General features: G+C 38.6%; 1 protein-coding gene across 1 annotated transcript; it reads right to left on the reverse strand.

Annotated features, from left to right (window-relative positions):
- Positions 1-10: 10 nt before the first annotated feature.
- SELENOT (selenoprotein T) lies at positions 11-23937 on the reverse strand. The gene is made up of 6 exons (XM_039241034.1): positions 23694-23937; positions 5355-5465; positions 4674-4800; positions 2546-2633; positions 804-957; positions 11-283 (listed from the first exon to the last, which is right to left on the reverse strand). The coding sequence occupies exons 1-5, from the start codon at positions 23828-23830 to the stop codon at positions 833-835; spliced, it is 588 nt and encodes a 195-aa protein (XP_039096965.1). The 5' UTR covers positions 23831-23937; the 3' UTR covers positions 11-283; positions 804-832.
- Between the last annotated feature and the right edge of the window lie 466 nt (positions 23938-24403).

The raw sequence follows: 24403 nt of genomic DNA on the forward strand, positions 1-24403 counted from the left end.
TGACTAAGGAAAAAAAGGTACGAGTAGTAATCTCTACATTTTTTAAAAACTATTAACTGAGTGGATTTGGGGAAGAAAAAAAAGCTATACAGTATTATTGCACTCCACGAATGTGCAGAATTCCAAAATGTGCCAGCACTGAAGAACTGTCTTGCATTGAGGTTTTCCAAGAGGTACAACGAGCCTGCCAAGAAAGCATCTGGTCTGTACTAACAGCTTGCTGTCTTCAGTACAGGCCTTCATAATGTCAGTCACGCTGCTCTTGCAAAAAATCCCTTAATGTCTGAAAGACATAGACAAAAAGAAGTATTTTATTTCAAAATTCACTCTTATAAAAATCAGCTCTTTAATAAGAAAAGAACGGAGAACATCTCTGCTAAGCAAAAGTTAACTAACATTCACCTCTCTGTGTTCACACGTTTACTTATAAATTTTCTATCTTGACCATGTTAAAAGAATCTGCATACTCTTAGCAGCTAGTTATCTGCAGGTAAAGGGAAGAAATGTATATAAATATTCTAGCATAATATACCAATTATGACCCTTAGGCATTCACAGTCCAAAAAATGACGTTATAGGACCAGCTATTAAGCCTTGAAGATAAAGTTATTAGCACAACCCTACCTTGTTTTGGCAGGTCCAAATGCTCTTCATCACTTAATAAGTTTTAATAAGAAAATATTCGTCTATTAAATCTCAGGTTGGGAACTCAAGTGATAATAGATATTAGAATACCTAGTCTCTTGCTGATTTGTGATGAGAATGATACTTATAAATAGTTACTGTATTTTTAAACTACTTACAAAAGAGTTTTCAGTGCTGATAGGTGGGGCTATGATCGGTGATGTGGGATTGAATCCATATGCACATTGAGCTTCATTTCATTGTCAAGAATTTGAACAAGCTGCTGCATGGATGGGAGGTGACCAGATTCCAGCTTGGACCACACAGGCACATCTATAAAAATAAATAGTCCCACCCCCTAAAATTAAAGAGGAGTCTATAATAAATGTTCCCTCTACAAACATTCATTGTCTACATATGCAGCTAGGGATACAGAAGTGAACTCAAGAATTACACTTCTGTAATTACAGTGTTATATAGTTTACATTCCAGGAGGGGAAATACAGAAAGTACTATACAAAATAGCTACAAATCACAACTGTGTATTAAGAATTAAAACCAGAAGAAGCTGAGGGACACAGGGGAGTCTAGAAAGGAGCCTTTGCACTTTACTATTATTAAAAGTGAGAGGTATTATTAAAATTGAAAGATACCACTAGAAGAAGAGCTGATATACAGGAGAAGAGTGGTACAAGAAAAGCTGGAGAGGTGAGCGGGGACTAGATCAAAGTCAACAAATTATAAAGAGCCAGGCAGTAAGCATTTTCAGCTTGAGAAGACATACAGTCTATCACAGCTGCTCAACTCTAACTGTAGTCTGAAAGAAGCAACACACAAAACATGGGCATGGTTGTGTTCCAATAAAATTTTATTTAAAAAGCAGGGAGCAAGACACAGAGTCCACACGGCCATGGTTTGCTTGCTAATCCCTAGGCTACATCATGCAGGACCTTTTGGCTATGTTAAATGTTCTGGTTTTTAATCTTGAGGACAAAGTAAAGCCACTTAATGAACCAGAGGCAGTGAAGCAATGAGATGAAAGTGATGTGCATTAAAAAAAAAAAAAAAAAAATCATTCCACTGTTTGGAGCAAGTATCAGCAGATTTTTCTGTAAGAAGCCGGATAATAAATGTTTTAGACTTTACAGATCAAGAGCCAAAATCCAAGACATCACAAAGGTCACCAGAGAACTAAATTTCCACAAATTTTTTGATGAAACTCAAAACTTCAGGTATAATAAACACTACATTTTGAATTTCATTTAATTTCCATGTGCCATAAAATATTCTTTTGATGTTTTGGAACCATTTAAAAAGTGTAAAAACTACTGTTTATTCACAGGTCACATCTGACAACCTTTGGTTTAGAGAACGTATTAGAGGGTAACAAAACAATTATGGCTTGGACTAGGGTGGTGGTGATAAAGAGAAGTCGATTTTTCAGAAATGTAGAAGGCAGAATTAAGAATCAGACTTAGTATGTGCTAGCTTCGGCAGCACATATACTAAAATTGGAAAGAATCAGACTTAGTAATCCCTTAGAAATGGAGAGGAAGGGAGAAGCTGAGGTGATCCTAGGATTCTCACATCAGTAACTGGGTAGAATGATAATGGTGCCATTGTAAGTAAATGAGAAATGCCATGGAAGGAGCAAACTGGAGTACACAAGATTTGCAAGAAGCAGAGCCAGTCAACTGGGTGGGAGTAGGAGTTTAAGATGCCCAAGTATAGCACCTAGAAGAAAGGTCTAGAGTTCTGTAGAGCATATTCAGGAGTCATTATATGGATATAATTCTCAAGCCAGGGGAGATGAGGACCATATAAAGTGATAGTTTTGCATATTATGGAAAACACAAAAGCCTAAAGGTCATTACAAATCATTTAAAATGTGTTAACAGAATGCAAATTATTCAGAACCCACCATTCAAAGTTATCTCAAATGCACCTGTTGACATACACTGGTTCTCAATCATGTTGCTCAGGAAGAAAACCATCATACATGCATAGACCTAAAAGAAAATATAATTAGGTACGACAGGCAATGTTAAAGACAAAACAACATTACAACTAAAGACACAGTAATCTTTTAAATATAGTCTCGTTTTTATTAGGTAATGGTTGTTTTTAAATCTACTTTAAAAGTTTCTATACAGACTATTATTGCTCTTCTGTATGTTCAGATAGCATATACAGAATGAGAAAAATGCAAAATTAATTCGCAGCTTTATGCACACTGAAGAATATACATCCATAATGTAAAGACAGAATTTCTAGAGATCTCATAATAGCCTTAATAAGTTAAACAAAAGAATACCAGCATAAGAAGGGTTTATTTCACCATTTTTATAATATAAGGTATGAATTCACAAGAGACTAGTGATGCAATAAACAGCAACTCCACATATTCAATACAACCTGTCCACGTTCCAAACAAATCATTTTGAGTCAAATAGGAAAAAAATTGATAAGAGAAAGCACTCCTATATTGGATTATATTCACTTCCCCTTTGAAGGCATATTTATACCCTTTCCAAAGAGACTAGACATTCCTTGGTGGACAAAAGGGTTTAATAAAATCACCTGACTAAAAAGCAGGATGTAGTGAAGATAACAATTCACAGCAAGTTGTTTCAAAAAAAGCTAGTAAAAATGCCCATAGTAAGAGACAAAGTGCCCTCCTCCCAGTCCGACTTGAACTGGGTGGACCTTGATCTCATAGAGGTTACTCTTCGCATTTGAAACACACATCTACTTTCATGGGAACAATACACAAGGGAGTTTCACGAAAGCTACAGCTTTCAAGTATATTCCTCTTCCATAGATCTACAATGTTATATGTCTTCCGAAGTAAAATGCACTGAAGACAGAATCAATAGAATTAATAAATGTAACACAAAACATTATGAGTACTTAACTTCCAATCCTTAATCTTATACAAATCAATCTTACTAATAATGGAGCAGTGACACAGCTCAGTGAGAGAGTATCTAATGTTGTTTATTTTAAGAAGCCTTGCCTGTTACTGGAAATACATGGGTCCCTAAGAAAAAAAAGCAAAGCTATGTAGGAGTCCACTAAAAGTAGTTACAGCCTAGAACTAAAACACAAGACCAGAAACCAGAATAGTTCTTAGAAGGAAACCTAAGAAGCAATCTCATCCAAGAGAGCAATAAAACTAGTATTTCTCATAGCAGAAAGACTCGCCCAAAAAGATGATTTTAAGCAAAACAAATGAAAGAAATCTAAAAATAATGTATGCTACAGCAAGACCCTGCAAAGGAAAAAGAAAATAGCACAAGATTTATATGTATATATATTGACTGAACAGAAGAGTCAAAGGACAAATAATAAAAACAAAATTTTATTAAGAACAAATCAGCAAAAATTCCATTTTTAACGTGAATAAACCCATTAATACCCATATTGTTTGGTATAAAAGGCTTACATTCTATGTATGTTTTTAGGGTATCACTTGACCTAATCTATATAATCAATATCAGGTATTAAATTATTTTGTGCTGAGGTTCTACTAAAGTCACATCTCACTATCCTACAAATAGTAAAAAGATGTGGCGCGTGGGTGGCTCAGTCGGTTAGCGTCGGACTCTCAATTTCGGCTCAGGTCATGATCTCACAGTTCTTGAGTTAGAGCCCTGCATGGGGCTCTGTGCTGATAGTGCGGAACGTGCTAGGGATTCTCTCTGTCCCTCTCTCTCTGTCCCTGACCCTGTCCCTCTCCCCCCATCAAAATGAATAAACCTAAAAAAAAAAAAAAAGTAAAAAGATAAGAGCTAATCATTCTTAATACATAAACATAAAAACTAAGGGCAAGAAAAGAAAAACAAATACAAACAAAAAAACTAAGGCCATTTAACCATTTTTGTTAAATGTCTTGCCCAAAAATTAAAAAATGATTAGAAGCTGAAAGAATACACGTAGACAGGTGAATCAGCAACAAGTAGTTAAAAACAAAACAAGCAAACAATCCAGTAAGTATTCCCACTGACGACCTAAATATCTACAGCTACCAAAACTATTAAGTTACATACCTTATTTTCTTGGCCCCACTGCCAGATGCTGGGAGCTTGCATGCCAAAGAAAGCAAAAGGATCCTTGCCAAGAATTATTAAGCCTATTAATACTAGTTTGAAGACTGACAGGAAAGATGCTATGTGTCTATCAAAAGAAAAAAAATACAAATTCATCAGAAGCCATATTTCTCACCTAATTCAAAAACTTCATAACTCAAGTATATGGATACAGACATTTTCTAGACACCAAATCTAAAAGTTACTAATTACAATCAGTGAAAAAGATAGTGATTGAAGTTCACTGTGGAGTTTTAAAACAAAATGCTAAATACCTTTTAAGTCAATCAAAAATTAACTTTTAAAATTATATAGCATTAGCCTTTAAAAATCCGATTAACAGCACAGAATTTTATACCATAGCTCTTCATCTATTTCCAAAATAAAAATTATATAAGAAAACACATCTTTAGAAGGCTGCCACTTCTGAAAAAATCCTCTTTTCCTTCTTTCAGTGAAATTCTTCTATATTTGAGTCAAATAAACTTGCTATTTATAAAAAAGGTTCTCTGCACATTATAACCAACTAAAAAATTATAATAACCAAGAAAAGTTAATTGAACTAATTCGCAGAAGTTTACTTACAAAAGCAAAAATAAATTTACTTAAAAAATTTCTTTTAAGTTTCTAAAATTTACTTACCTATATATGGGTTGAGGGAGGTAATTTTCTCCTTCAATGCGGATGTCTGGGTACCGCTGGCTTATAACCCGCATGTACTCCTCAAACACCCGCCTATAACCTCAGGAAACACTGCAGAAAAATAAAAGTGCTTCTGTTACGTGCTTCAGAATACGCCTACACTTATTTTCCATTTAGACAAAGTCTAAAAATTGCCAAGATTAAAAGTGTTTCTAACGAACAGTGACAAAGGAATAATGATTGATGTTGGATGATGGCAACATGGAGGTTTTTTTCACAAATTTCACATATTTAAGTTACCTTCCCCCATGTATATTCATCTATTAGAACCTTAAAAGTTATAGATTGGGGTTATTGTTGGGCAGTAGCAGGTATCTATTCACATATGTCAGCATATATTGAGCTCTCAAATCACTTTGCTTTTTGGGGGGCTATCAATAAGCATAAACACTGAAACGAAAACAACTCTTATACATCTGAAATAGAGACCCGTACAAATGGGGCACAGAAAGCTTACAAAACACCAAGGCATGAGACATTTGGTTCTCATTCCTATTCTGCCCCTAACTGGGCAAACACGCCTGCTCGATCACAATAAAACTAACTTAAAGAACTCTTAAATCCCTTCTTACTCTAAATTTACTTCTAACTTTACAAAGGAAAACAAAGATTGGGAAGATAATTTTCAGCAATATGACAGCAATCCATATCATTACTCTAGCAATTAAGTCAACAACATCCAATACTGCCATTAAAATTTCTGAACACTACACTGTGGACATAGGACAGGCTTTCCCAGTAAGAAAAGGGAAAAAGACCACCAGAGTGCATATACGGGGGAGAGGAAAACTTTAAGACACTGATGAAAAAAACTGAAGACACAAATAAATGAAAAGACATCTCGTGTTCACGGATCAGAATTTATATTGTTAAAACGTCCTTACTACACCAAAAGCAATCTACAGATTCAATGCAGTCTGTATAAAAATTCCAGAAATAGAACAATCCTAAAATTTGTATGGAATCACAAACAAAACAGAACAAAACAAAAACCAAAAAAACAAATAACCACAGCAATCTAGAGAAGAAAGAACAAAGCTGGAAGCACCAAGTTTCCTTATTTCAAACTATATTACAAAACTACAGTAATCGAAATTGTATAGTAGTAGCACAAAAACAGACACACAGATCAATGGAACAGAATCAAGAGCCCGGAAATAAACCCACACAAATATGGTCACTTAATTTACAACAAAGGAGCCCATGCTGACAAAAGGATGTTCCTTCAACAAATCGTGATGGGAAAACTGTCAGCAACATGAAAAGAATGAAACCACTATCTTCTCTCCTACACGAAAATCAACTCACAATGGATTTAAGACCTGAAACCAAAAACCTCTTTGAAGAAAACATAGTGGGTAAGCACCTTGACATTGATCTTGGCATGATTTTCTGGATTTGATCCTAAAAGCAAAGGTATCAAAAGCAAAAAATAAACAAGTGGGACTACATCAAACTAAAAAGCTTCTGCACAGCAAAGGAAACTATCAACAAAATAAACAAGCAACCTACAGAATGAGAGCAAATACTTGGAAATCGGATATCTGAAAAAGGAGGTGAATATTCAAAATACATAAGGAACTCATATAACTCAAAAGCCAAAAGTCAATAATCCAATTACGAATGGGCAACCAAGGACAACATAAAAATGGCCAACAGAGGGGCACCTGACTAGCTCAGTCGGTTAAGCACTGGACGCTTTTTCAGCTCAGATCATGATCTCAGTTTATGAGATGGAGCCCCATGAAAGGGCTTGGTATTCTCTCTCTCCTCTCTTCTCTGCCCCTCCCCTAAGTGTACCCTCTCTTTCTCTAAAAATTAAAAAAAAAAACATTTTTTAATGGCTAACAGATACATAAGAGTGTTCCACATCACTAATCAACAGGTAAATGCAAATCAAAATCACAAGGAGCGCACAGCAAAGGAAACAACCCACAAAACTAACAGGCAACCAACAGAATGGGAAAAGATAGTTGCAAATGACATATCAGATAAAGGGTTAATATCCAGAATCTATAAGGAACTCACCAAACTCCACACCTGAAAAACAAATAATCCAGTGAAGAAATGGGCAGAAGATATGAGCAGACACTTCTCCAAAGAGGACATCCAGATGGCCAACAGACACATGAAACGATGCTCAGCATCCCTCCTCATCAGGGAAATACAAATCAAAACCACACTGAGATACCACCTCACGCCAGTCAGAGTGGCTAAAATGAGCAAATCAGAGAACTCTAGATGCTGGCGAGGATGTGGAGAAACGGGCACCCTCCTACACTGTTGGTGGGAATGTAAACTGGTACAGCCCCTCTGGAAAACAGTGTGGAGGTTCCTCAGGAAACTAACAATAGAACTCCCTTATGACCCAGCAATAGCACTGCTAGGAATTTACCCAAGGGATACAGAAATGCTGAGGCATAGGAGCACATGTACCCCAATGTTCATAGCAGCACTCTCCACAATAGCTAAAACATGGAAAGAGCCTAAGTGTCCATCAACAGATGAATGGATCAAGAAGATGTGGTTTATCTATACCATGGAATACTACATGGCAATGAGAAACAATGAAATCTGGCCATGTGTAGCAACATGGATGGACCTTGAGGGTGTTATGCTGAGCGAAATAAGTCAGGCAGAGAAGGACAAATATCATATGTTTGCACGTATAGGAGGATTAGGAGGAACTTGACGGAGGAACAAGGGGGAGAAGAAGGGCGGAAATGGTGGGGGAAAGGGAGAGAGGCAAACCATGAGAGACTCTTGAATGCTGACAAAAACTGAGGACTGATGGATGTGGGGGGGAGGGGGGATGGGCATGGAGGAGGACACTTGTGGGGATGAGCACTGGGTGTTATGTGGAAACTAATTTGACAATAAACTATTTGTAAAAAAAAAAAATCATCAAAAAACAAAAAACAAAAAAAACAAAATCACAAGGAGCTATAACCCCCCACCTGTTAGGACACCTATTCTCAAAAAGATAAAAGATAATAGTGTTGGCAAGGATGTGGACAAACGGGAATCCTTGTGCAATGTTGACAGGAATGTAAATGGTGCAGCCCCTCTGGAAAACAGTATGGAAGTTCTTCAAAAAATTAAACCCAACACTACCATATGATCTAGCAATTCCCCTTCTAGGCAGATATCTGAAGATATTACTATCTTTAAGAGGTATCTGCATGCATCTTCATTTTAGCATTACTTACAATAGTCAAGACATGGGGGCCTGGGTGGTTTAACCAAAGCATCTGACTCTTGATTTCGGCCTGCGTCATGATCTCACAGTTCATGAGTGAGATTGAGCCCCATGCCAGTGCATGACAGTGCAGAGCCTGCTTGGGATTCTCTTTCTCTTTCTCTTCTTCCTCCACATTATGTGCACTTCCTCTCTCTCTTTCTCCCTCTCTCTCCTCTCTCACAGAATAAACTTTTAAAAAAATAGTCAAGATATGGGAACAACTTAAGTGTCCACCGACAGATGAATGGATAAGAAAATGTGGTATAAAGGTGCCTGGGTGGCTCAGTCGGTTAAGCATCCGACTTTGGCTCAGGTCATGATCTTGCGGTTTGTGGGTTCGAGCCCTACATCGGGCTCTGTGCTCACAGCACAGAGCCTGGAGCCTATTTCAGATTCTGTGTCTCCCTCTCTCTCTGCCCCTTCCCCACTCTGTCTCTGTCTCTCAAAATAAAATAAACACATAAAAAATTTTTTAAAAATGTGGTATAAATATACAAGGGAATATATTCAGCAAAAAAAAAAAAAAAAATTCTACCATTCACAACGACATGGATGAAACCTGAGGGCATTATACTTAGTGAAGTCAGAAAGAGAAACACAAATTGTATAATCTCGTATTACATGGAATCTAAAAAAGCCAGGCTTAGACACGGAGACTGGAGGTTGTCAGGGGCTATGGAACGGGCAAAATGTGGAGAAGCTGGTCGAAGGATACAAACTTCCAGTTGTAAAACAAATAAATTCTAGGGATCTAATTTACAGCAACGTGACTATAGTTAATAAGATGTATTGTATACTTGAAAGTTGCTAAGGGAATAGATAATAAATGTTCTCATCTAATAAAGAAGGTAATTATATGAAGTGATGGATGTGTTAATTAACCTTACTGCGGTAATCATTACATACATGTGTACGAAATTATCACCTTAAATATACATAATTTCTACTTGTCAAGCATAGTTCAATAAAGCTGAGAGAAAAAAAGGAGGTGGTACCACCAAATCAACAAAGAGCTTACAAACTCAGGATTGTTAAGCATTTAAGTACATTAAATTCTTAGTTAAGAAACACATAAATATAAAGCAATGAAAGTACAGAGGAAGCAGAATCAGTAATTAAGTGATAGTAAAATGTAAGGTGCCAGGTTTGGCAATCACACTATCATCAAGTAAAAACATACCAAACACCACCACAGGCGTCGGACATTAACAGTACAAACATTAGGTCTCAATTTAAGAAAACTCTTTTTTCGGGGAGGTGGGGGGGGGGGCGGAGAAACAAATTCACCTGTTTACAATTAATACTTCTTATATATTCAGAATAAAAATTTCACAAAAGATTAAGTCCCTAAGAAGTATGAAATTTTTGCAAAGGGAGACACATTTCTGCAGCTATACTTAAAAGAATTTAGGAATCTCCACATACTTTACTAAACAATTACCTTATCTAATATTTTATAATTACTGTTGTTAGATTCACCAAATAGTAGTACTTAGTCACAACTGCTTTCTCTGTAAGGAATTTTTAGGGGCGCCTGGGTGGCTCAGTCAGTCGAGCCTACGACTTCAGCTTAGGTCATGATCTCACAGTTTGTGAGTTCAAGACCCGCATTCGGCTCTGTGCTGACAGCTTAGAGCCTGGAGTCTGCTTTTAGTTCTGGGTCTCCCTCTCTCTCTCTGCCCCTCCCCTGCTCATGCTCTCTCTCGCTCTCTCTCAAAAATAATAAACTTTAAAAAGAAAAAAAAAAGAAATCTTTAATGGTGTTTTTGTTTTGAGGATATTACAAAAATAATCTAGCTCACCTATATGCCTAACTACCTCGAAACCAAGATATGCCCCCTGATTTCAATGCTCTCAGGTTTGCAGCAGTGTTTACAATGGAGCCAATTATCTAAAATGATATTCTCTAACTTTTAATGAAACATTCTGAGAGCAAGAGACAAAGTTAACTGAGATCAAACTTCTTTTTTTATAGACCAAGGGGAAAATATGAAGCTCAGAGAGATGAAGTAACTTTTCCACAGTTATACATCCATATACTATTAATTCACTAACTCAAATACTTACTGAATGCCTACTACATGTCAAGCACTATCGTAGGCACTGGGTATGTAGTGACGAGTGACACAGATATGGTCCCTGCTCTTACTCAGGGCTGAGAGGCTAGAACACAGACTTTGTGATTTGAGATCCTAGCCCCTTCCACTAGACCCCAATAGAAGAGATGATGCAAGAGCTATCTTTCCCTAAGTCCAGCAAATAATTCCCTTTGGTGACAATGCTATAAGCAAATACCCATACAGTCAAACTCCTGGTGGCAGAGATCTTTGAGGTTCTTCCACGATGAAAACCTATAGATTCTCCCTCTGAGAGAACTAAAACCCTGTGGGCGCCAAGGAGTTCCTCATATTTACTCTGGAGTTCCATTCCTTTGCCACGGGAAGCCCACAGGGGCCCAGCTAGAGAGGTGTGTTTATGTCCAGGCAACACTTATGGTCAGATTCCTCCTCACCTACTTTTCTGCCTACATGCTCAGAAGCCTAATTCTATCCTTGGTTCTTCGAGTCCCAAGTCTTTGGTATAGTCTCAGACCTTCAGATCAAAAGCCAAATACAGCCAGCCCATATTCTTGAAACCTAAAATGGACTTTAAAACTGTACCTTTCTTCAAATTTCCAGTTATAAAATGCATAAGTCATGAGGATGTAACGTACAGCATAGTGACTATAGTTGGTAATAATGTATGGCGTATTTGAAAGTGGCTAGGAGAATGGATCGTAAAAGTTCTCATCACAAGAAAAAAACTTATAACTACATAGGGTGATTGCTTTAACTAGACTTACTGTGGTAATCCTTTTGCAATACATACAAATAAGGAATCTTTATGTTATACAACTGAAACTAACACATTAGGTCAATTATACCTCAACAACAAAAAAAACCCATACCTATTTTATTTCTGAAAAATGAAGTTTACAAAACTGACACAACATATTTTTAGATGAGTTTCCTTACATCTAAGTAAACTTTCCACCTTATATTTACATACAGAATTGTGAAGAAAAACCAAGGAAACTTTTTCCTATATAATTGTTTCCCCCCCCCAAAGAAGTTTTCTGTTTTGAAATAGCAATCTCTACTGCTGACAGATGTTTCCCAAAACAGAATATAACTAGTGTTTATTAAGGTGGGCAAAATGTTAAACTAAAGGCATACATGGTAAGGAGCCAGTACTCATTCCACTTCTACTACCGCATCTAGCTCTTTCAACGTATTCCATTCCTTCTGCATCTGTGAGTAAAACTATGACTTCCAGTATACCTCCAACACATAAATATGTGAACATGCTAAAAATATGCTGCAGCCAATGTCTCTTCCTCCTAACCCTACGACCGAAGGTCCATAACAAGTAGACTTATAAACTTTGAAATCTTGGGGCGCCTGGGTGGCTTAGTCAGTTAAGCGTCCGACTTTCGCTTAGGTCATGATCTCGCGGCTCGTGGGTTCGAGCCCCGCGTCGGGCTCTGTGCTGACTGACAGCTCAGAGCCTGGAGCCTGTTTCAGAATATGAAACACACTCTCTCTCTGACCCTCCCCTGCTCACGCTGTCTCTCTCTCTCTCCTAGAATAATAACATTAAAAAAAAAAAAATTAAAAAAAAAACTTTGAAATCTTAACGTTAATTCTTAATCACTTTGCAAATCCCTAGTAATGTAGAAATATCTTTATATGGAGTCAACTTTTGCAATTACTCAATTTGAAATATTTTTTTCACAGTACTTTTCTAAAAAAAAAATTGCATACAAATGAGATGATCTACATGTAATGAACAGAAAGGATATTTAGGAAATAAAGAAAAATGCCTTGTCTGTGCTACTTCAAATAGATTCTGTGCTTTACGAAGTCTATCATGTTTACAGTGTCCAGACTCATGATGGCAACCACCCCACTTTTCCCCTTTCTCTATTATGTCTGTCCCTAGTTGTAGTCAAATGTGTGCTTATATAAAGCTGAGCCTATCTCTTGATTTCAGCTCAGGTCACGATCCCATGGTTCGTGGATTCGAGCCTCGTGTCAGGCTCTGCACTGCCTGGGATTCTTGCTCTCTCCTTCTCTCTCTGGCCCTCCCCTGCTCGCTCGTGCATGCACTCTCTCTCAGAATTAAATGAACTTTAAAAATATTTTTTAAATGAAACAGCAAAATCTCAGATATTTATGAGATAAATACTTACGATTTCTTTCTATTTTTAGCATCTCTTGAATAAACCATTCCCTTTTATTTACAATAACCTCCTTGGGGCACCTGGGTGGCTCAGTCGGTTGGGTGTCCGACTTTGGCTCAGGTCATGATCTCATGGCTTTTGAGTTTGAGCCCCACATTGGGCTCTGTAGTGACAGCCCAAAGCCTGGAGCCTGCTTCCGATTCTGTGTCTCCCTCGCTTTCTGCCCCTCTGTGCTGTCTCTTCCTCTCTCTCAAAAATAAATAACCATTAAATTTAAAAAAGATCACCTCCTCTCCAACAGCCCTGTCACCCACACATAGGACTGGATCCTGTTTACATAATGAAACCAACCCCTGGCCATTGTTGGCAGTCCAGAAAAATGTAAAGCTGTCACAGGAAGCCTTGCATTCCCTGACTAAAAGCAAAGAAATGGGATTTTAAAAAGTGACTGTCTCCACAAAGGTGAACATTTAACACATTTACTCTTTCAAAATGACTGATAAGTCAATCTTCAGAGAACCAGAGAAAAATGAAGTACCTTTTATTGAGGAAAAAAAAAGTACATGTGAACCAAGGAAGAGTGAAGGACATCTCAGACTTTCCAGTTTTCCATTTTGCCCGTCTTGAGGCCCTGCTGGCTCCCTGCCTTTAGGTTTGAGGACTATTATTTTAATAATTTTAAAATGCATTTCCAAACTTATTGTTCAAAGCAATTCAAAAAGGTTTCTGCTACTTGCATCCCAAGAATTTCAACTAATATTTCTCCTACAACGCACCAATGAAATCAGGAAGATATTTTGTAAATACTGTCCTAATTGTCTACAGCATTGCTCAGTCCAACAGCTCACTGATCATTGAAAGCTGTGTCTTTAGATGTATATAATCTTTATTTCTCCTTATTCTACTTAGGAGATGAAGTGCTATAATAATAGACATGTGTCTGGTGCATCACTGCTCTAAGTGCTTTAAGGAATGAAATCTGCAAGCTGTTCTATGAACTACACAAGAAACAAGGTATTCAGGGAGTGAAAAACTAAAGTGATAAATGTTTTTAAAAACTGCAAACAAGAGTGCTCGTACACTCCGAGAATCAAAAATGTGGCCCAGAACTTGCTCAGTTTTTTAAGAAGCTGCAAAAGCAGCATGAAAGTGGTAACAGCTTATGAGATCAAGGATTAGAATTGTATGAAATGAAGGGATTTCCCTTCCAGCCTACCTTACTCTTAGAACACAACAGTGGCCACCACAATAGAAACACATAAACAAAATATGCCTAGTCTGGCTTCTAAGATTCCTGGCTTCTTTACTGAGTTTACTCCAAAGATTTGACAAACCTAAAATGTGCTTAATAATCTTTTTCTATTCTCTTCCTTCTTTTGTCTTATTGTTGAGGTCACTAGCTTCTAATTTCTCTATACCTATGGCATAACATTTCAGGAATTCTTCTGCTGCAGACTACCCCACCAAAAATTTATAAACTGCTTAGTTCCTCAGCTCTTCCTGGGAAAGGAATTCAATCTGTTTACTCTGGAAAACACTTTTTATAAACAGATTTATAAAGTAGGTAGTCACTCAATAAAAATGACTTCACTAAAGCATTCAATAAATAGTAACACCTGAATTTTGTAGAAATTCCTTGTCTCATCTTAACATACTTTTTATATGATGTCAAGCTTTTATTCTTTTCAATACTTTTTTAAAATTAGAGGTATGATTCACACACCACAAAATACACCCTCAGTTCATTTTTATTGGTTGCTAGTGAGACTGACAAAAAAATATATCATGTTCTGTGCTGGTTCAATGGTCAGACTAAAGAAGTCTCTGGGTGGCTGTACATTTACCTGTTGGTTGTAGACTGATTTCACATGACATTAGAATAAACTAATTTAAAACAAAGCCAGGAATATTAGAAAGAAAACCACCGACCGGACACTAAGCTGTGATAAGAAGGATGTGTTGGGTACTGGAGCAGCAGACAGAGGACAAGCAGCAGTGACATGAATTCTGGGAGGTTATAGCCCCACCAGTAGAGGCAGGGAGGCCAGACCAAGAGCATTACTGACAAGGGAAAGTTCAAAACTGAAGTTTTATTTTACATGTATTACATTCTATGCCCAACAGCTACCAAGCTGGAACAGAGGCTGCTCTGGGTAAAAACCTACCAGAAATGAACACTATTAGGTGACATCAATCTTTATTCCAGTTAGGAATATAAAGGCGGGGAGGGGGAAGAGGGGCAGTTACGTCATCAGTGTTAACTGATGACGGACAGTAAGAGATAGAACCTAGAACAAAAGAAAGCAAAATGGACAAAAATTATGCCTTTTTTGGCCGTCAACATTCTAATAAAGAAGAGAGAGTGAACTCGTTAATAGGATACACTCCAGAGGATACACTTCATCAACTAATAATATCTGAAGCTGTTTCTCTTTTCTTGAGAAACAGGGAGGAGAAAAAACAGAAGAAACAAACAAAAAACACCTAAGGAACTGTGAGGAAACTGTCATAAAACAAAAAAGCAGAAATAGCAAATAGAAAAGAATCAAAATAAGAGCCTATACCCAAAAATATTCTTCTGCAAGAAGCAGAAGGATGCTAAGAGGTAAGGAAGCACTACAAGAAATCTCAAAACCAAAAAGCAGAATGAAAAACTATTTTGAGGTCCTAAAAAAATAATGGATAGAAAACTAAATGATGTAAGATAAATAATCAACGAAAATTACAGAAGATCTGAATATTACCATTAATAGACTTCACAGCTACATCAAGTTTCACTTTCAATAGGAAAAAAACCCTGACAGCCCAAGAACATTTGCAACAAATGACCAGGTTAGGTCACAAAGAATGCCAAGTAAGTAGAAAGAGCAAATGTCTTATTCTCTGATTAAAGTGCTGCAATAAACTAGGAGCACCAGAGTGGTTCAGTCAGTTAAGCATCAGGTCAAATCATGATCTCATAGTTCTCATAGGTTTGAGCCCTGCAATGGACTCTATGCTGACAGCTCAGAGCCCGGAGCCTGCTTCAGATTCTGTCTTTGCCTGTCTCTCTCTGTCCCTCTCCCACTTGCACTCTGTCTTTCTCTTTCTCTCTCTCAAAAAGAAATAAACCTTTTTTAAAAAGTGCAACAAACTAGAAATTTTTAAAAAACCCAACCTACCTGCTGGAATGCGGGGACTGCGGGGTGGCTTAAATGGGTGATGGGCATTAAGGAGGGCACTTTTCAAGATGAGCACTGAGTGTCATATCTAAGAGATGAACCACTGGTTTCTACTCCTTAAGTCAAAATTACACTGTATGCTAACTAACCTGAAAATAAGTTTTAAAAAATATCCAACCTGCTACTTCAAGATCTTCTAGTAGGAGTATTAGCTACTTTAACTATGTCAAAATTTAAATGTGATACCCTTTAACATAATCATAATACTTTATTTCCGTGGATTTAGTTTATAGAAATTATTGGACTAGTACACAATATATTCAAGGATATTCATCTTAGCAAAGTAATTTTGTGCAACACTGGGACCCATCTAAATGCTAACCAGTAGGCACTGCTTAAAGAACACTCGTCTTATGTAATGCTGTGTCTGCTGCTGCACCTCCCTATTTACTGACAGCGAATGATAAGTGATGAAGCGGAAGGCATATTAAAAAAAAAAAAAAGCATACAACTATGAACTCATTTTTTGTAGAATTACATAACATAGTACGTGTACAGAGTTGTCTTGAAAGAGCTTCTTCAAATGTGAATATAGAGCGACAAAGTTTTTTTGCTTTCTTATGTGTACTTCTGAGGGAAAAGCAAAATATGTGACCCCAAAATAGGACACTTTGGCAGGAGGCTTATTTTGAGCTGAAGGCAATCTAGACCTAGCAAACTCAAAAACCAAAACCAGAACCAAAAGCAAAAACAGAACAAAAAAACAAAACCCCAACTTACTGCTCCCTTAACTACCTAAAAGAATTCAGAGAAGGAGCCTGGCCCAGACAGAAAGCTATTATCAGAGGTGACTTTTACCTGGAAGACCTGTGTGGCAGGGCAAACATCTAATTACCGAACACCTGCTTTTCTTATCGTCCCGTGTCCCTCTTCCCCTCTGAAGCCCCAGGCTTAGTTCAGGATACTACTGGGTAAGTCTCAACTGCCCACCTTGTTCTTGCATCTCATATTTTTTTATAGGGCTTTCATAAGTATGTAATTAAATGTTTTTCTCTTGTTCGTCTTTTGTGTCATTGTGATTAAGAGACCAGCCAAAAGAACCCAGACGGGTAAAGGAAAAATTCTTCCTCCCCTTCACTTCTTTTTTTATTATTTTTACAAGAAACATGTATTATGTTTATAGCCAGAAAGTTAATTTCATTTTGTAAAAGATCAAAGTCTTAAAGATTTTCAAAGGTTTATTTACCAAAGTTCTCATCACAGCATTGAAGACAATAAAAATAATATATTACAATAAAATTTGATACATAGTAGCATTTACACTGTACCAAGGGTTTTTAATTGATTAACTGACTCCTTTATTTCCTGTCCCTTCTCCCCACTCTGTGCTGAGTCAGACTCCATTTACATATGATCTTCCTTACTTCTAGAATGCTCTTTCCCTACATCTCCTGGTGGCTTCCCCATCCCCTTCTAGATTTCATATCCTCCTCTCAAAGCCTTCCAACTCCCCCTGAATAGATAATCCTTCCCATTAGGTTTTTAAAGCCCTCTATTACGACCTCTTTTAGAACACTGAACACAATGCTCTACTGTAATACTGTTTAATATGTCTGTCTCTCCCACCAGACTCCAGGTTTTCAAACACTGCTGTAAAAAACGAATTCTTATCTTCCTAAATATTGGACAAAAGGGGAAAACACGTGGCATGAAAAAAAAGGTGTTAAAAAACAAGGACTTGATTATCAGCAGTTCTTGCAAAACCGACATGGCAAAATTTCTTCCTCACCAAATCCCAAGCTGCACCCCAATCAAGATAAGACATGTGAAAACATGATTTGATTTCCCTTTTTGGAAAGCAGAAAAGGTGACAATCAAATGAACCAGGAAGCTCCAACTATATTCTTCAGTGACAAAGAAAGAAATGAAACTCATATGGATGTTTTGATTTTTCGCCTAGAAGCTTCCTAACATGTAAAACAAAGTAACAAAATATTAAAGGTTACTAGAATGCTACCAATATCCTCCTGACAGATCAACAAATTGAGAGCTAAAGAGATTCAGTAATTTCCAGAAAGTCATTCAGAAGACAAGAGGCAGATCAAATAAGAATTTGGGCCTCCGAAGCATTAGTCCAATAAATTCAGTTTCCCAGTAACTATACTATTCAGAATTTATAAAGTTATCTTGGTATTTCCAAATGATACATTCAATTTGATTTCTACCACGTGCTTAATGGCAAATGGTGAGGAAACAATGTTTCAATTTTCTGTAAGAGGAGATAAAACCTTTAAAACCATTCATATTTTACCTACTTCTAAAAGCTCCGGACTGAAGTACTTTATTACTTTCTTTTTTTTCCTTTTTTAAAACAGGTTCCACATCCAATGCGGAGTTTGAACTCACAACCCTGAGATCAAGAGTCACATGCTCTACTGACTGAGTCAGCCAGGTGATCCCGACTTTGCTCATTATTAAATAGAAACAACTATTTTGTGCACATTATTCAGTTAGATACTGCAGTTGTTTGTTGTTTAAAAAGTAAAACAAAAACAAAATGGTGACTAAGTACTACATAATTACAGGAAACTTTAAAAATCTACTACAGTGGTATGTGTAGCAGCCAGCATTTTATTTTTCTCTAATCACACTCCTTTAGTACCAGCTGGATCCACTTACTCGTTTATTTCATTGATTCCAAGAAGTACACTTCTCCTACTTAGCATCTTTTTAAAAATCAGGATTTATCTTACAATCATTACTGTGTCAGTTTAAATGGCAGTATTTTTTTTCCTTCTGGGCGGTACGTAAAATATTGTGTACCTTATAATCCATCACGTCTTAGGTTTGGTGAAATACAGTTAACTGCTAACTAAGTTTTCAGCTGCAGTTACTATGCCTATTTTGGGGAGATGAAATTTCTTTGTAGGATATTTCCATTATTGTATTTCAAAAATTCCGGAGTCTTCCCTTTCCTTCTCTCTCTCTCTCTCTCACACACACACACACACACACACACACACACACACACACACACACACTCACAAATCCATGAAATTTGTCTCCTTTGGTTATCACTCTAGTGAATGGCACAGCACCACTCAAGAAGTCAGGAGCCATCTTTGACACCTCCCCCCCCCCCCAAATGTAACCCGTCATCAATAACTGCAAAATTTATCTCCTAAAGATCTTAACCTGTCCCTTTATATTCTACTTCTACCACCACGACTGTATTCCAAGCTCTATCATCTCTCACCTAGGCAACACCCAACAGTCCCCTTAAATGGTTTCCCCATATCTATTCTTTGTCCCCTGTAATGTCTTGTCCACAATGATGCTAGCTGATCTTTTCTTAACATGGCCTGCCAGGCCTTCCAGGGATTGTGTCACCTTGTCTTTGGTCTTTGAGGTCAGGAGCCTTGGCTTCAAGCAATTACGTTCTCTTTACTAGAAGGCCAGTGAACCTGAGATTCCCATTGCTTTGAAAGCTCCCTGGCAATAAATCTTACCCTTTAGATCGCAGTTCAAAGTACGTTTCCTCATGAAAACCTTCCCTGATCCTCTGACCAGTTCTCTCTCACACTATACCTTTAGAGCAGTTAACACAATTAGAACTGTATGTGTTGTCCATGGGTTAATGACTGCCTTCCATTCTTGCCTAGGTCTATGAGAAAACTCAACCAACAAGCAGCAAAGTGCCTGCAGAGTAGGTGCTCAAATATTTGTTGAATATGCAAATATTAAGTCCACAGTAACTCACCATCTTTAGGACTCACAATGTCTCCAATTTCTTCAATTCAGCCTTTTACTAATCTCAGTTAAGTACCAACATCCAAATCAGCCTTGGGTCTGTTTTCTTGCCTCCGTACCACGAAAGCAAAGGCTGAGTTGGTGTAAATTTAAATAACAATCTGTTCTTGTAGTAGATGTTTCATTTACCTCTAAAAAATACTTTGTGTTGCTTGTCCTAAAATTATAGCAGTGGATTCTTAAATTAACAAAAATTGGAAGATTCTGCTGTACTCTTACGTTTTGAAATCTTAACTTTATTTACTATTCTTAGTGAATCAGTTGTCAAATACTCAAGTATTAACTGTAAAGAGTTGTGGCCAGTAAGCTCTTTAAATTACAACTGATTAAATGCTGTAGGTCTGACTACATGATAAATCTCAAACATGGAAAAAATAAAGCACGCATACAAAAACATCATGCCAGACGGTACCTGTCAGAATACATTCACACACAGAATGCATTTATTCATAAAAATCACAAGAAAGGAAAATGTTACAAGGGAACTTTATTTTAAACTCTGATTACAGAACTTTCTTTTATGTTCAACGTTTAAACATCCAAATAAGATAAGTTTTCCTCCCAAATAAGAAGTCAGTTGTCATCAACCTTATCTAATTCTGTTGTTCCATTAACTGACATAAACTGAAGACTCAGGTATGGAAAGTAACACTGTGTATTTCTGTAAGTTTCATGAGGGGACCATACCTATATTGTTCACCTTGGTATCTTTAGCCCCTGCCACAAACAAGTATTGAATGAGTATTTATTGCAAAAATGCATGAATGCAGAATAGTAAAGTTTGTTCTAAGCTCTTCTGCACACTTGATCTCTCTCCCTTTAATTCCATTTACGTGCTGTGCTGCTGTTTTGTTCTTTAGCAATTATAAAAGTGGAACAATTAACGGATGATACATTGAGCTACAGTTAAAGAAAGAGTATTCATAATGAGTATAAAATAATAAAGGACAAAAGCAATTGAAAGTAAGGTAAAAACAGTCTTCTCCTTTGTGTTCTTTATTAAAATATTTTTTAACATTTATTCATTTTTGAGACGGAGCGAGACAGAGTATATGTGGGGAAGGGGCAGAGAGAGGGAGACACAGTCCAAAGCAAGCTCCAGGGGCTTTGAACCCATGAACCGTGAGATCATGACCTGAGCCAAAGTCGGATGTTTAACCGACTGAGCCACCCAGGCTCCTCAGTCCTCTCCTTTGTTAACACTGGTAATTAATGAAAAATTGTCTTTTACAGCATTGAGATTTCAAAGAGAATTAAAAGAATTTTCACATATTTATCCTCAACTGTTTTAGCTTCCTCTCCTTTCCCAAACCTGCAAATGAATATCCAACAGGTTCTGCCAAAACCAGAAACCCAATATTCAATTTACTATATACAGATTAACCTCTTGGGGAAAAAGTAACAGACAAGCTAAATTTACCTGTATATGGAGGGCATGCTATTAAAATTGTTTCCCATCTATGATTTAAAAAAAAAAAACAAAACTGATTTCTGTACATAACATGCCCTGGGTTACTGCAAAAGAAAACTCTTAATAGACTTCTGGGACAATTTTGTACTTAAAGGAAAGAAAAAGAATGAAAAACACTATGCATTATAAATTTAACTTAAGTACGTAAGACTTTTAAAACGTTTGGGGCGCCTGGGTGGCTTAATCGGTTAAGTGTCCGACTTTCGCTTGGGTCATGATCTCGCGGTTCGTGGGTTTGAGCCCCGCGTCCGGCTCTGTGCTGACTGCCAGCTCAGAGCCCGGAGCCTATTTCAGAGTCTGTGATTCCCTCTCTCTCTGACCCTCCCCTGCTCACGATGTCTCTCTCTCTCCCCTAGAAATTTAAAAAAAAAAAAAAAATTAAAACGTTTGGTAGAAGAACTGAATGCCCTTCCCATAATTCTTTTGGAAAACTTTGCTATGAACATCCTCAGTGGAAGGTGGACTTGTTAAATTATTTTGACAGGTATCCCAACAAAAACATCTGTAAAAGAAGAGTATTTTGGAAAAGCACAAGTGAAACCTAGAGATGTAAAAGTAGGAAAGAGAAAAAATTACATAACTTGGAAACTGCAGTCTTTTTTAAACTACTTCATCCAAAGTATCATACTTAATCCTTAACAATCATTACAGATTTAAAAAATAACTGCCACTCTCTAATTTGAAAAAAAATATGGGAAAAGGTGGAATGGTCAAACCATAACTCCCATTTACAGTATTTATAGTATATTACGGAAAATGATATATGCTGGCCGCACAGTACACAGTGCAGGGAGTTTGTTGCTGTTTTTAATCAAGAAGAAACTGTGAGGTTGCTACAGTTTTCCCTCCAAAAATAAAGTCTCACAATCTCACTTTCTGACTCTAAGGGTCACTTAAACTGAATTTTTAAATTTTAAGTATTTGTGTACTCTTTAAAGATTAAGCAAAAAAAAAAAAGTCGGGTAAGCAGAAAATCTAACCTTTCATACACTTACATGAATACATAAAGTTTTAAAAAGCCTATTTTAGGGGCGCCCGGGTGGCGTAGTTGGTTAAGCGTCCGACTTTCGCTCGGGTCATGATCTCGCGGTTCGTGGGTTCGAGCCCCGCGTCGGGCTCTGTGCTGACTGCCAGCTCAGAGCCTGGAGCCTGTTTCAGTCTGTGACTCCCTCTCTCTCTGACCCTCCCCTGCTCACGCTGTCTCTCTCTCTCTCTCCTAGAAATAAATAAAACATTTAAAAAAAAAAGCTCATAAAGTAATGGTGTTGCATTATGGCCAACACCAATACTCCCAAAGTATCAGGACTCTGAAAATTTACTAACCTAACCATCCTATCCTGAAGAAAATATCATCTTTTGTGATACAGGATTCTAATTTCTACAATTTTACGTTAGCCTTCCAATCCCCCCAACCCAGTTACCTTCTTGCATTATTGCTCAGGTTCTAATACTTAACTAGGTAACAACAAAATAAATCACTTACAGAGAGACAACATCGAAAACTACCGGGTTTTTTTCTGCTTCGGGGTTTTGGTTTGTTTCTTTTCTTTTCTTTCTTTCTTTCTTTCTTTCTTTCTTTTTTTTCCCCTACCTCTCTGAATGCATTAAGATAGAAAGACAGAAAGGCATGCCGGGTTAGGCAACTCGTGGGAGGCGGCTGTAGGGGGAATGGGGAGAAACATAAGAGTTGTGCGGGAGTGACCGTTGTCCGAAGAGCAACGTGCTCCTCTGCAAAGACATTTTGGAAATTGCAAACGGAGAATCAGCCTCCCAGGACCTCTGCTCGCCCGCCAGCTGTCAGAATCCCCACTCCCTCACTCAACAGTCAACCGGGGACGGTCCTGGAGAAAAGGCGCCTATCCCTCGTGGGTCAACACCAAAGAACCGAAATAGCCTTCGCCCAGCGGGGCAGCGAGGGCGCCCGGCAGAACCCCATGAAAGCGGGCAGGAGAAGGGAACCGGGCGACAAACGCGGGAGCTCCTCCACCGACGCTGCGCCAACTCATGCCCACCTCCGCAGGCGGCCAGGGTGGCCATGGCGTGACGCCGCCAACCGGCGCTCCGTACTGACAAGTGTCCCCACGTCTTCGCCTTTCAGGATTTCACCTTCTCTCGCCCTCCTTCCCCACTCCCACCATTCTAGGAGGCAAAAAAAGAACCGAGCGAAGTGAGCGGTTATGCTTAGAGCAAAGACGGGCGGGCCTGGCAGTCCCGGGAAGGGCCTCGGAGAAGGCGAGAGGCGGAAGGCTGCTGGCGCCGTTCTTCCGGGCCAAGGGGAGGTTCAGCCCGCTGGGCCGCAAAGCCGGGGCCTGGCCTGGCTACAGAGGCCGACAGAGGGGCGGCGGCACCGCCGGGGCCCGGCGCACAGACTCACCATATCTGGAACTTGAGCAGCGGCCCCGTGGCGTACTGCATCTTTAATCTTTTGCTAGGCACGCCGCCCAGGTTGGCCGAGGCATCGCTCCGGATCACCGCCGACGCCGCCACCAGGAGAAGCAGCAGAAACCTCATCTTAAGGGAGCCAGCCACTTCGGCCGCCCTCAAACTGAGACTGCAGCCAGCCCAAGGCCGAGCGGGAGCTGCGAGCAGCTCCCCACCGCGCAGGCGCGATCCGCCAAGGTCGGGGAGGGAAGCAGAAATGCGCCTGCGCAGCCTGGCGCCAACGCACGCTCCGGGAGGCATCGCTGACCTGGTTCACTGTCGTGACCCACCATCTTGGATGTGTGCGGAGACTCTGGGATGGGGTTCGATGAGTAGGGAGGGAACGAAGTAGCTGGTGGGATGTCATAGGAGCCTGATAAGCATAGCTCCCGGCACGTGTGGGTTCTACATACAATTTCACTTAATTCAGACATTAATCTGCCTGAGACACTTAGGAGCGCCTATTTGGCAGCCTCGACTCTGGTGTGGGGGTAAAAAAGAAAGCCCGAGTCTTCCGAACAGTTAATGCTTCACTCTTTGGGTGCCATGCTATAGCTTTTTCCTTGATCTTACAATAATGCACTCTCCTAAAAGAATTTAATTTTTTAGAGGCTTTTGTAAAATTTCGATCACGTAGAGGAGTAGAATAAGTACCTTACTCGT

The sequence above is a fragment of the Hyaena hyaena genome, unplaced genomic scaffold (assembly GCF_003009895.1).
Source record: "Hyaena hyaena isolate Hyena2069 unplaced genomic scaffold, ASM300989v1 scaffold_186, whole genome shotgun sequence".
Lineage (NCBI taxonomy): Eukaryota > Metazoa > Chordata > Mammalia > Carnivora > Hyaenidae > Hyaena > Hyaena hyaena.